The 12,840-nt window shown below is 45.5% G+C and overlaps 8 protein-coding genes across 8 annotated transcripts; 2 read left to right on the top strand and 6 right to left on the bottom strand.

The window, feature by feature from the left end:
* Positions 1 to 15: 15 nt before the first annotated feature.
* SERLADRAFT_390226 (uncharacterized protein) lies at positions 16 to 553 on the bottom strand (the record flags this gene model as incomplete). Its single annotated transcript, XM_007318603.1, has 2 exons — positions 16 to 401; positions 454 to 553. Coding segments are annotated over 2 exons (215 nt in total), but the record flags the coding sequence as incomplete, so codon positions are not given.
* Positions 554 to 611: 58 nt separating this feature from the next.
* On the bottom strand, positions 612 to 2,008 carry SERLADRAFT_468258 (uncharacterized protein; the record flags this gene model as incomplete). Its single annotated transcript, XM_007318602.1, has 9 exons — positions 612 to 847; positions 912 to 1,041; positions 1,107 to 1,117; positions 1,188 to 1,304; positions 1,361 to 1,442; positions 1,499 to 1,688; positions 1,748 to 1,761; positions 1,825 to 1,933; positions 1,998 to 2,008. The coding sequence occupies 9 exons, from the start codon at positions 1,998 to 2,000 to the stop codon at positions 766 to 768; spliced, it is 738 nt and encodes a 245-aa protein (XP_007318664.1).
* Positions 2,009 to 2,185: 177 nt separating this feature from the next.
* SERLADRAFT_468254 (uncharacterized protein) lies at positions 2,186 to 3,466 on the bottom strand (the record flags this gene model as incomplete). The annotated part of the gene is made up of 4 exons (XM_007318601.1): positions 2,186 to 2,320; positions 2,377 to 2,707; positions 2,762 to 3,006; positions 3,421 to 3,466. Coding segments are annotated over 3 exons (651 nt in total), but the record flags the coding sequence as incomplete, so codon positions are not given.
* Positions 3,450 to 4,298, bottom strand: SERLADRAFT_390216 (uncharacterized protein; the record flags this gene model as incomplete). Its single annotated transcript, XM_007318600.1, has 3 exons — positions 3,450 to 3,727; positions 3,791 to 4,010; positions 4,071 to 4,298. 3 exons carry the CDS (start codon positions 4,199 to 4,201, stop codon positions 3,629 to 3,631), a joined length of 450 nt encoding a protein of 149 aa, XP_007318662.1.
* Positions 4,299 to 4,646: 348 nt separating this feature from the next.
* SERLADRAFT_408541 (uncharacterized protein) lies at positions 4,647 to 6,806 on the bottom strand (the record flags this gene model as incomplete). Its single annotated transcript, XM_007318599.1, has 12 exons — positions 4,647 to 4,728; positions 4,792 to 4,921; positions 4,945 to 4,997; positions 5,056 to 5,172; positions 5,231 to 5,309; positions 5,385 to 5,522; positions 5,705 to 5,813; positions 5,847 to 5,992; positions 6,052 to 6,151; positions 6,193 to 6,223; positions 6,256 to 6,574; positions 6,626 to 6,806. 12 exons carry the CDS (start codon positions 6,804 to 6,806, stop codon positions 4,647 to 4,649), a joined length of 1,485 nt encoding a protein of 494 aa, XP_007318661.1.
* A 400-nt stretch (positions 6,807 to 7,206) lies between these two features.
* SERLADRAFT_468246 (uncharacterized protein) lies at positions 7,207 to 8,853 on the bottom strand (the record flags this gene model as incomplete). The annotated part of the gene is made up of 6 exons (XM_007318598.1): positions 7,207 to 7,675; positions 7,736 to 8,049; positions 8,103 to 8,185; positions 8,250 to 8,288; positions 8,342 to 8,358; positions 8,415 to 8,853. 6 exons carry the CDS (start codon positions 8,703 to 8,705, stop codon positions 7,364 to 7,366), a joined length of 1,056 nt encoding a protein of 351 aa, XP_007318660.1.
* Positions 8,854 to 8,887: 34 nt separating this feature from the next.
* On the top strand, positions 8,888 to 9,981 carry SERLADRAFT_468243 (uncharacterized protein; the record flags this gene model as incomplete). Its single annotated transcript, XM_007318597.1, has 3 exons — positions 8,888 to 9,293; positions 9,361 to 9,599; positions 9,661 to 9,981. 3 exons carry the CDS (start codon positions 8,908 to 8,910, stop codon positions 9,861 to 9,863), a joined length of 828 nt encoding a protein of 275 aa, XP_007318659.1.
* Positions 9,982 to 10,084: 103 nt separating this feature from the next.
* Positions 10,085 to 12,829, top strand: SERLADRAFT_468242 (uncharacterized protein; the record flags this gene model as incomplete). Its single annotated transcript, XM_007318596.1, has 2 exons — positions 10,085 to 10,379; positions 10,432 to 12,829. 2 exons carry the CDS (start codon positions 10,150 to 10,152, stop codon positions 12,392 to 12,394), a joined length of 2,193 nt encoding a protein of 730 aa, XP_007318658.1.
* Positions 12,830 to 12,840: the final 11 nt, after the last annotated feature.

Here is a 12,840-nt window from a genome sequence, read left to right as displayed (position 1 = left end):
GCAGTCGCAGAGCAAGATACCGGTGGTTCGAGACGTCGTCTGTCATCTCACCGAATAGGGTTGGTCGGACCTGGACAAGGTCTGCGTTCAGGAGAGGTCTTTGGCAAAAGCAAGCCTGCCTGGACGTGCCTTTGACCGAAACCCTGCATACCCTCCCCTTATTTTCCCTTGAACCTCTGGTCGAACACCCAAGTTCATCTCTCCCCAGAAACGTGCGGTAGCCTTCTTCTGAATGCGTTTATTGATGTCGGTTGATTCATCCAGGTCGAGATGACAAGATGACAGGCCTCCAATATCCGCATCGCAGCCCATAGCAAAATGTTGGAGGTCTTCTCTTGAATTGAGTGTGAAGAGTGTTTTGGGAATACGAGAAGGTTCGTCTGCACCCTCCATCCTTAGAACTGGACAAATTGCATTAGAATTGGTCCTGAGATGGACGGAAAACATATGCACTTTTTACACTGCTCTCCTTCAGCATTCTCGAAGTCCTACCGAAGTACGTTGATAAATTGGAGAGTGCCATTGCAAACCAAAGCGGGAAAGATGTCAATGGTTTATGAGATGTTGCGGTAAAAGCACATTTGCAGTATGACTTAGGCTCAATCGTCACAAACCCTAACCTCAAACTTGGAGTACTACTATAGAGCGAGAAAGACAATATGTAAATAACACGACCTTAACTACAACACTGTGTATATAACGGATACTAATCGTTATTATGAGAGGACTCCAGGGGAAAATGTATACCAAATCGATCATGTTATGTTAATATTCAGGCGTTTCAAGAACCAAAGCTTCAGCCTCTGGAGAACGAAGCGTGATTGTGCACTTGAACAGCGCCGGGTGCCTATAAAGTTGTAAAATAATATACTGTCAGTCAGAGAGGAGTGCCAATAAAATTTGATAGTCACAAGATGGTGCCAGGAAGGTCCTCGGCACTGGGAGTGATTTCTACTCCGTTCTCAACCCATTTTGTCATGTTGAAGACCGCAAGAGACATCGCACACGAGATAAAAACCGAAGAGTCCGCAAGTTGAATACCTGGTGAAAGTTATAGATCAAATTTAGGGGAGAGAATTGTTAATCGGACAAAGTCATAGACGTGCCTGGACAGATCCTGTATTATGGTTTGAGAAAAGTTTTTGAGATGAAAACATCAGCGCGAGTTGACTATAAGAAGAACAAACCGTCGTCCATATCCAAATGAAACAGTTCGTGGATCAAGCTCGGGATGATCCCCTAAGAATCTTTCTGGTTTAAATAGATGAGGCTCCTTGTAGGTTTCTTTGTCGTGGAGTATTCCCCTAGAGAAAATACAGTAATCAGATTCATTGTCCTCTGAGATGAGGTGAACCAATACCAGATATTGGCTAAAACACAGGACCCTTTTGGTATGAGATATCCGTTATGGATGCCGTCCTCCATCGCAACGTGTTGGAAGGCTACATCGAAAAAGGGCTCCCAAGCTTACTTAGAGAATAGACAAAAATAAACACACTCAAAGGTGCCACTACGTGCCAACGCACGACTTCCTTTGCCAAGGCCTCGACGTATGGGAGGAAGGCGCGATCAGCCAGAGTAGGTAATCTATTACTGCCAACGACGGCATCAATTTCTGCTTGAGCCTTCTTTTGCACTTCGGGATATAATATCATGGCGAGGAAAAACGAGTATATTGCAGAAACAGTCTAAAAACATGGTCAACTATTATCAGCCCTACAAATTCACTAACTGCTGACCAACCCACCGTATCCGCACCACCTGGGTTGAGTTGTGTTCAGATGAAGGCTGATAAGCCATTATACTTCTGATTAAGATACATACCAGAATACAGGGACGCAGCTGACCACTTGATGACATGTTCCTCGTGAGCAGTCAAATTTGACTCTTCAAGCAAATTAGACACAAAAGAGGAGGGTGCAACACCAGCCGCCTGTCTCAAAAGTAAAGAAGGTTAATGTTAGCATACTACAGCAGTTCATTGGGATGGTACGTGCCATTTGGTCCTTGACAAATTTGTAAGGTGTTTCTACCATTTCATTCAAGGTCACTTTGTAAGATTTAGCAGTTTTTTGAAACTTGGCACCCGGAAACCATTCTGGCACATATTTCACTATAAAAAAGTAAAAAAAAGTCAAGGACAGTTTGCGCTAGTATGAAGGTAGACCAACAAAACGGCAGTATGTCCACTAGGTATGTACCAAAGACGACCAGCTCTGAAAACTGAGCGACAGCCCGATCCGCCAGCTTAACTAATGGGTCATTTTCGTCCTGTACATTGTATCCATAGGATATCTTCAGAATTATTGAACCTGCCATTCTTTATGAGATATGTGAGATTCTCGAGAACTAAGCAAAACACGCAGAAAGACTCACTTGCGAATATATGGTCTTAGTTTATCATGATGAGGATTCTTCAAAACATCTTGCAAGAAGCGACGTGTGAACTGCTCCACGACCGGATCAAATTTTTGCATCAGCGCACGACTTCCAATCAGGCGGTGAAAGTTTCGTCGATGTTCACGGAAGGTTTCACCATATCTCAGGAAAATGGACGTATTTTTCCAACCAATAAGTTCGCCAGCCATAGTGAATGATGGCCTGTCAGAATATATTGCACTCTTCTTGTCTAAAATATCGACTGCCATTTCTGCCGAGTTGACAATGACAAGTCTGGTTCCGAGCACATGGAAGGATAAAATATCCCCTAGGTGTATATGAACAATGCGGCAAATAAGTATCAAGGGAACGGAGAACGTGCCATATTTTGTTTTCCAATCTGCAAACATGACCCATGATCTTTCAAGAGGGACGTTGTGGATGTTTCCTACAATGGGGAGCGGCCTAGGACCTGGTGGTAGTGGTACAGAAGGCTTTGGGCTGAGCAGTCGTTTGATGAGAAAGATCCCAAGGGCAGCTAAGGAGCAGTCCAAAAACGTGAGACCCATCTTGACTCGGAGCTCCTCAGTCTATCTTGTCCAAATACACCAACCAGAGAGTTAGGAGCTATAATCAAGGGAGTGCCATCAATAATGTCATAGATACTTATACCGTAACCAGGGTTATTTCGAGTCTGTGAAGAGAACCTTGTTTTTCACTGCCTTTAGGAGCCAAATCAAGTACCACGGCCGCTCATGATCAGGCTTGCGTCGGCTTTCTGAGCTTTGGACACCAACTCCCGTTTTGTCAGTTTTGAAAAAGCGCATGACAGACGTCAGAACAAATCAAGACAGCTTGACCTCCAGTCTGAGGCCAAAGGAAATATGTATACACTTTGATCCATTTGCAATGATACACGAACGGAATGGACCTCCACGAGGATGCACCGCAAAATACAGTCACCTCAATGATAGCCATCACGAACGCTGGTTATTGAATGCCGGTGGAAATGGGTTTGGTATTGCTGAAACTGCTGCTCACCTTTTGCGGACCAAGTGTGAGTTTTTCATCCTTTAGAGTTACTTTCAAGGTGGTCCTTGCAGTCATTATGATTCATTACAAGTATTATTATCAAGGCCAATACAATTCAAAATACAATTGCTTCCATTACCTCCACACAATGTCTCGGCACTCCCTGAACTTGAACCTGAAATTTAACCAAACCATACAACCTGAAGCTGGGATTATTTTACAGTAGTGCAATCCGCTTGGGAGCTTGCTCGGGGTTTACTTTGGGAAATGTCACGGTCAAAACACCGTTCTCCATCTTTGCCTTGATATCGTCGGGCTAAAAACCGCATTTCATCAATACCCTCGAAGCTATATGTGTGAGCATCGATGATTAGCTCACCTTAGTACCCTGAGGAAGCCTCAAAGTGCGAGAGAATTTGCCAAATGACCGTTCACGGACTGCGAACCCAGCATCATTGTGCTCCTCAGATAAAACAGACTCGCCGGAGATGGTGAGAAGGTCGTTGTGGGTTTCGATGTTAACATTCTCTTTAGACAGACCTGGGAGCTCGAAGGTCGCCGTGACAGTATTGGATTCTGCGTTTTCGTGAAGGTCCATTCTAAAAGAACAGGTAAAAGGTGAGCATTGTCGTGTCTCACAAAGAAAATAATATATTTACCTTGGCTTAAAGCCTTGCAAACTCCTTCTGGACCCGTCCGAGCTCGATGGCTGAAATCGTGTAGAGAACGCGTCGTCGAAGAGACGGTCGAAGGTTACGAATGGATCATAGTAGAAATGTGTTACGGACATGTTTGATCGAGGAGTGGTAATTCGTATGTGTAGAGACGCTGATGAGCGTGTTGCACGGACTATGCAGAGGGTATGTGAGTTTGTAAATTCTGGGGATGAGAAGGCACTTCACATGGTCATTTTTTATATCCAAGGGTGAGCCCTCTTGAAGCTACGAGTCTCTTCCAGGCCGTCGAGCAAAGAATTTTCTGTTGAATTTTCTATTACATTCGAGAACATCGGCGATCAATCGCGTGGCCAAGTGACAAAGTACCTTCCCGGCGTTGAGTCAAGCGGTCACATGGGTTGTAGCTATTTGGTTATTTCCAAATATGGTAGTGCGAACGTAGTAGCACTTTCGACTTTCATCTCGACCAGGCGACGAGTATGTACTAGTAACTTCTGGATCGCACTATTATGGTACTTTACAATTGTCGTAAACCTTTATTAAGACCATATCACTGCACTACATACTAGGTGTTTCATGGATTAAGGCTTCGGCCTCTAGTGAACGAGGCTTGATTGAGCATTTGAAGGGCGTTAGGTGTCTAGTTATTGCAAGAAGTCATTCAAATGATGCAGCATAGTAAAGATGAAAGTTTTTCACTCACGCCATTATGCATGTAGGGGGCTCGACTTTGGGCGTAATTTCTACTCCATTCTCGATGTACTTTTCAATGCTGAAGACTGCTAAAGTCATGGCAGACGAGATAAAAATCGATGCGTCTGCAAGGTGAATGCCTAGCGGAAACCATACAGCACACTTAACACGAGGCGTACAAGAGGTAGCTGTTGTAAAGACATATCTGGGCAGATGCTATAATACATGTGTATATCAGAAAACGAATTTAATACCAGAATAAACCGGGACAGACCGTCTACCGAATCCAAATGAAACTGTGCGGGGATCATGTTCGGGACGGTCTCCTAAGAACCTCTCTGGTTTGAATAGTTCAGGTTCGCTATAGGTTCGTTCATCGTGAAGTATTGCCCTTTACAAAACGAAATATTCAGATTCCATGCACCCAAGAGATATACAACAATCTATACCAGATATTAGGAGAAACGTATGACCCCTTTGGAATGAAACACCCATTATGAGTATCGTCCTCCATTGCAACATGAATGGCTAGACGAAAATAAATATTTCAGATATTAAGAAAGAGAACTCGAGTGCAGGATAGTTGGAGTAAAATCGACGCACTAGATGTTACTACTGCATGCCAACGTACGACTTCCTGCGATAATGCCTCAACATAAGGAAGAGAAACGCGATCGGCCAGAGTGGGTAATCTATTGTTGCCAACAACGGCATCAATCTCTGCTTGTGCTTTCTTTTGGACTTCGGGGTATAAAGTCATGGCAAGGAAAAAGGAATATACCGCACAGACAGTCTATAATTGTGATTGTCTTTAAGCCTGATGTGAAGCGAGGGCCAAACAACAAACCGTATCCGTACCACCTCGATTGGATTGTACCGGAATGAGTGTAAATCAATACATTGGCAGTTTCATAAAGACATACCGACATAAAGTGAAAAACCAGTCCACTTGATGATACTCTCGTCTTCGGCTGTCAAGTCGGCCCTATCAAGGCAGCTAGATATGAACGAGACAGGAGCAATACCAGCTGCCTAGTTCCAAAGTAGGAGACCTTAGTAAATTACGTTAATCAAAATTCCTGGCAGTTTACTCGCCATTTGGTCTTTGACATACTTGAAAGGTCTTTCAGTTGCCTCGTTTAATGTTTCTCTATAAGCTTTAGCAGTCTTCTGAAAACCTGCACCCGGAAACCATTCTGGAACATATCTCACTGCGAAGAAGGAAATGACATGTCAGAAACAGCCTGTGAACTTGTGGATAGAGACAAACAAAACGGTAGCATGTCGACCAGAAAAGCACCAAAGCCGACTAGTTCTGAGAACTGGACCAGTGCGTGGTTCGCTAGTGTAATCAAGGGGTCGTTTCCATCCTGCACATCGTATCCGTAGGCTATCTTCAAGATTATCGCACCTGACATTCTTCGGGGGATAATATGAGGCCTCTAGGATCTAACCATTATACACAAAAACTCACTTGCGAATGTGGGTGTTCAAATCACCACAGTCAGGATTGTTCAAAACATCTTGTAAGAAGTTATGTATTATATTCTCCTGGACTGGATGAAATTCGTGCATAAGTGTACGACTTCCGATTAAGCTTCGATGTTCACGTAACGTTTCACCGTATTGCAGGAGAGGAGTCGAATCGCTGAATCCGACAAGGTCACTAGCCATAACAAGCCGCGGTCTGTCAGAGTAGATCGCACTCTTCTTGTCTAAAATATCTGCCGCTAATTCTGCAGAGTTAATGATGACCATTCTGCGTCTAAAGATGGTGAAGGACATGAGGTCTCCTTCAAAAAAGGTGAGTCATAAACTAAATCCTAGTGGAGGGATGGATGTACCATATTTAGCTTTCCAGTTTACAAACGTAAGCCACGGTTTGTCTGTTGGCACATCGAAGATATTTCCTATGAAAGGAAGTGGTTTAGGACCTGGCGGCGGCGAGTGCTTTGACCTGAGCAGATGCCTGATAAGGAATGCCCCTAGGGCAGCTAAAGCCCACTCCAGGAGCGTAAGACCCATTGCGTTTGTCAAGAGATAAAGCGTTAGTGTAAGAGTTGTAAAGGGCGAGATGGGAGCTATACCTTTGGAAGGGTTCATATAGACAGATGAGATAGAAGAAAGCTTCGAAGATGAAAGTGTAGCAACGTGCTGCCGCTCATATGACCTCAACGTGGCGAGCTTGATATATTTACTTGGGAAATTGTGATTCCGTACAACGATGTAGATCAGGAACGAATGTCTTCCCGCCAATACGGTCTGCTTTTACGAGACTACTGGTCTTCTAAAAGCAGACTATCGGAAGGAGACTGACAACCACCGTGACATGGAACGCACCGCCTTACTTTATGCGATCTGCAACATATCTTCTGTCAAGAACGAAGCTATGCATAAATTCCGAGTTTTTCGCTGAGGGGCTCCGTTTCGAATAAACCAGACATTCGATTAGCAAAACGGATGATAAACACATATCGTACAACTCGTACTATCACATACCCGGTCCAAAATTTGAAAGGTAAAATACTAAGGGCGTCAAAGGAAATGTGGGGTTTTTTTTTCAAGAGGCATTATTAGACCATTTACTCCGATTTCTTCGCATCGTGTGAGCCAAATATAAGTCGATCCACTTCGTCCTTTTCTCCCTGTAAACGGAGCAGAAATCCCCACAGGGGGGTTGCTAGGGGTACAAACATTCCAACTCTCCGTTGATATGCCGCATATGCCACAGGGTATTTTGATAAAGAGATAGCCTCTGAGAACCGAGTTGATGAGAAGAACAGGGTACACAACACTAGGCAGGGAGCAAGAGGGGCGAGTGACGTCAATGAAGAGGGAGGAAAAGTGAGACTGGGAGATGAGGGGGATAATAAAGGGAGGAGATTGATGATTATCTGACATATGCGTGTTTAGCCCATTGTAGGATCGTAAATCGAGCTGAAGTTGCAACTTACCCAAAACGACTGCTCACACAAGAAGTTAGGATGCCTAGACCATGCCCATAATCCTCTTGTCGCGAAACCCCTCTTGGTATCCTCAGGAGTCCAACGAATTCGGGCACCAGGCCAATCGTTGGCCACAAGCTTTCCCGAATGTTTGCATGTCTGGAACGAGTATTGCTGATTATCAGCAACGAATTCTATTGCAATGGCGAGAAAACCAAGGGTCCCAAGCACGTAATCCGAGGGAGCAAGAGGTGTGTGCGGTTGAGCGGCGGCAGCTTGCGTTGGTATGCCAAGAAGAAAGAGGATGATATTCTGAGCAATGGCTAAGATGAATTGTCAGACATAATGACAGAATTTGAAATTAAATGATTCAAACCAATGAACGTTAGGTTAAATACTTGAAAAAGGTACCAGGGTATTTTCTGACGCAATATTTCCCATCGATAATCTTCATCTTTTCTGCGAAGTCAGGAAGAACCATTCATTAAAACTTGTTTGAAGATTACAACCACATATAACTTACAGATTGAACAAACCACGCCGCCAAGTGTTGTAGCTGAGCCTGTAAATGCAAGTTCAAACACAAGGTCCGACTGTTACGTCATGCAGCCTTACCGGAACATCCACGTAGTCTAAATGATTCGTATAAACATTCGAATGAAGGTAGCTGGAACAATGAGGGACGTACCACCATAGCAAGCATCAGTAATGCCCTGGGACTGAAGTCGCTCGTGATCGACGAATCGACCTCCTGAGGAGTATAGGGAAACAATGGCGTCGGGGAGGCGCGAGGCCATAAAGGCATAAGGGCATAATATGCTGTATATATCGTTGGCAAAAATGTCCAAACTCTGTCGACCTGCGAAACATTTCCTGTCACGACGGATAAAACGTAGCTCGCAACTGTTGTAGCGACGCAAAACTTAGCAGGCCAGACAAATGCCGGTGTCCATTCCTTCAAACCGTGCAGATAATCCATAATTTCTATAGGTCTTGGTTACAATTCCTGCGCTTTATTGCTGGCTTGCGTAGTAGTCGATGGTGGTAAGAAGTATTGAGGTTTGAGAATGATGGTCACCTTGGTGCGCGATCGAGTGCAAGGGAATCACGAGTCACGTGATGTAGTTACCCAATGCATTATTTCATTCGGGCAGTCCCGCCACTCTTGTTCACCATCCACCATGTCGATCACAGTCCTTTGCTCGTCGTTCCCTCCGTTCCCGACGCTTTCTCTTTCTGTTCCAAAAGACACCCCAGTCGGAGATCTGTATGGCCTTCTACATGATCGCTACCCAGACCTTCCTTGCTTCGATGAGCTTGCATTCTCGCCTCACTCTGGTCTCATTCCAAGCCCAGAAACTTCCTTGTCGGCCCTCCATGCTCCAGATGCGGACCTGTCTTCTTTTATTTCCTTAAGATTAATACCGCGTTTAAGGGGTGGAAAAGGTGGATTTGGTTCTCAACTACGGGCGGCTGGGGGTCGCATGAGCAGTCAGAAAACAAGCAATAATGATTCTTGTAGAGACTTGAGCGGACGTAGGTTGAGCACTATCAAAGAAGCTAAAAAGTGAGTATGTCCGTATCTGGAGAAGAAAAGCCGTTTACCTATCTTACCTTTTACGTTATTCTGATAGACTTGCAGAGTACGTCGAAAATGAACCCGCTCGTAAGAGAGCTGCCGCAGAAGCGCAGAAAACGAAACTGGAGGCCCTGGAGAGGAAACTGGGTATAACGCCTTCAGCAGCAGAGCGTAGTTCTTCCAAAAGAGCCGATCCAGAGCCACTGGCCGGTAAGAAACATCGATTCGACGACTCAGAGTATATGGAACAAAGTCGAGAAATGGTGGACAATGTAAAGACCGCTGTAATGGCAGGTAGGTGTATATTCATTGCATGGGATAGAAAGAAAGAAAAACTCACATCGCTTCCTCGTAGGATTGCTGAAGAAAAAGAAGAAGGCCAAGATAAATCACTCTTCCAGTTCTCCGGAATCTGCATCAGGCACTAAGGATGAGAAAGCTGTATCAGCTGCAACTACTGCCACCCTTACTGCAGTTACGAATAATGTTGTGGAATCTGGCGCAACCGCCCCTATCGCTGTGACTGCATCGGTTGCAGTTGGGGTAGCTAGTGCTTAGGGCTTGGGAAATGTACGGCCTGGTACATATTCATAATATTTATCCTATGTATGCGTAGTGTTGTTCTTGTACAATATTCATGTATTGTTTCTGCAGTAAATAAGCAGACCGCACTAAAGGGCACACTGAAAGGCACAACTAAGTTAGCATGACATCTGGCGAGTCGGCTTTACTCGGCTCAGTGTGCTTTTCTACAGTAATGGTTTGCTAAAAACTTTGTTGCTAGTCCACATAGATCCCCGTCACTCACGACAACGAGGGGCCTTTACTTACCTTTCTTCTCGCTATGATGCGCCTGCCTTCTTCGTTGGCACCCGTTTGGACCAGGCTGGGTACCGCAAGGTCACTGGCGACCATAGCAGACAAACCACGAACCCCACAAACTGTCATCGAAAAAGTAGTTCAACGATATGCTGTTGGTCTGCCTGATGGAAAGGCTGTCAAGGCGGGAGACTATGTGATGATTCGGCCAGAGCATGTTATGACCCATGACAATACTGGGCCTGTAATCTCCAAGTGTGCTTAATTCACTCCTCTTATTTTGACGATTATCCTGATCTTTCTTCAGGTTTAAATCTATTGGAGCCACTCAGATAGACAACCCTAGGCAGACTGTTTTCACATTAGACCATGACGTTCAGAACAAGTCAGACAAGAATCTTGCAAAATATGCGGCTATCGAGGAGTTTGCACGGAAACATGGTATTGATTTCTACCCTGCTGGACGAGGCATTGGGCACCAAGTGTTAGTGGAAGAAGGTTACGCTTTCCCTCATACTATGACTGTCGCTAGCGACAGTCATAGCAATATGTACGGAGGTGTGGGTTGTGTCGGTACACCCATAGTTAGAACGGACGCTGCCGCGCTTTGGGCAACTGGAAAGACTTGGTGGCAAGTTCCCCGAATGGTCAAGGTCGAGTTACGAGGGAAGCTGGCTCCTGGGGTTACGGGTAAAGATGTGATCGTTGCGTTGTGTGGCTTGTTCAACAAAGATGAAGTCCTCAACGCCGCTATCGAATTCACTGGCGACGGAATTCCTGCTTTGGCTATCGACGACCGACTAACAATCTCCAATATGACGACTGAGTGGGGCGCTCTTGTTGGTGTTTTCCCTGCTGACGACGTACTTTTCAACTGGTACGAAAATGCACTCCGAAAACTTGAACTGCGTACGTTCGCCTCTTCGGCATCGTCCTCGTCGATACCACCTCCCCCAGAGCACCCTCGCATCAACCGCCGCAGGCTTGATGCTATCCGTACGGCTAATTTACGGTCCGATGTGGACGCAGAATACTCATCTCATCTTATCTTTGACCTGTCTACTCTCGTACCACATGTGTCCGGTCCGAATAGCGTCAAGGTGTCTACACCACTTCCAGTTCTTGAGGATGCTCGTATCGCTATACAGAAAGCCTATCTTGTTAGCTGCACCAACTCGCGTGTTTCCGATATAGCTGCAGCCGCTGCAGTAATGAAAGGGAACAAGGTTGCACCTGGGGTAGAGTTTTACATTGCTGCGGCCAGCTCTATCGTGCAGCAAGAGTCCGAAAGACTCGGGGATTGGGATACTTTGATTGCGTCTGGTGCAAAAGTGCTACCTGCTGGTTGTGGCCCATGTATCGGTCTTGGAACTGGTCTCTTGGAGGAAGGCGAGACTGGTATCAGTGCTACTAACAGGAACTATAAGGGCAGGATGGGTCATCCAAAGGCACAGGCTTATCTCGGTAGTCCTGCGGTCGTTGCTGCAAGTGCTGTGAAAGGTTACATCTGTGGACCTGATTCTTTGGATTCATCCAAACTGCCTATTGCCGGCACACCTACCTTCTCTATAGCAAATGGTGAATCAACTTCCTCCTCATCAACGTCCTCATCCCAGGAACCGCTCTTTCCTGGATTTCCTGATGCGTTCTCTGGTCGTTTGTTATTTGCACCGCAGGACAACCTGAACACAGACGCGCTTTATCCTGGAAAGTATACCTATCAAGACGATATTACCCTCGAGCGTCAAGCCCAAGTGGTCATGGAAAATTATGATCCTTCGTTCGCCGGACTGGTCGCTGATTTGATGAAGCAGCAGAGCCCCGTTGCAGCTTCTGATATCACGAAACAAGGAGTGATCCTTGTCTCAGGCTACAACTTTGGTACTGGTTCTTCACGAGAACAAGCTGCCACTGCCCTCAAAGCGGCAGGCGTGCCAGTTGTCATTGCTGGTTCATTTGGTGACATATTCAAGCGCAATGCCATCAACAATGGGCTAGTGTGCCTCGAGTGTCCGGACCTTGTCAGGGATCTTACCGAAGCATACGGAAAGAATGGACAGCGTGGCGCAGGAGGAAAGGAGGGCGAGTTAACCGTGAATAAAGAGCATGAAATACGCATAGGGATGACGGACGGGAGCGTAGTTGTGCAAAGTGCAGATAGCGAGAAAAAGGTTTATGCTGTCCGACCCATTGGAGCCAGTGTTCAAGAGCTTTGGGTTTGCGATGGTTTGGAGGGTTACATCCTCAAGTCAATACAGACGCAATCATAAAATGCCTGAATTATTCAGGGTTCCGTTGTAAATGAGTAAACAATACAGGTATCAGCATAGTGTTCATGTCAGGAATATTTATTTGATGGAGTCTCATTCATTTAGATGTATTTCGACAGATATATGACCATGGTCGGTGAGATGATTTCGTCAACTCAAGTAAAGGAGGCATCTTGCGTATTTCGCTCAAGGTCCCATCATGAAGCTTTGGTAGTCAGGTTCAAGGAGATGCTTACCGCCCCATAAATTGCAGTAAGAAGGAATTACGATTCAGAGGGCAGAGTTCCAAACGCTACGTGTTTCGGCGTGTCGATCGGACCCATGTTGTTGTGGTTGAGAGACAAGACCATGTTCGAACTTCTCTCGCAGGACAGAAAATTTTGAACGATATTCATCAACGCCAATATATGCACCGCACACTCTGCGCTTTCCATCAAATGCGGACC

Source organism: Serpula lacrymans (assembly GCF_000218685.1).
Source record: "Serpula lacrymans var. lacrymans S7.9 unplaced genomic scaffold SERLAscaffold_7, whole genome shotgun sequence".
In the NCBI taxonomy this organism is placed as follows: Eukaryota; Fungi; Basidiomycota; class Agaricomycetes; order Boletales; family Serpulaceae; genus Serpula; species Serpula lacrymans.
This window is presented reverse-complemented; position numbering and strand designations above follow the sequence as displayed.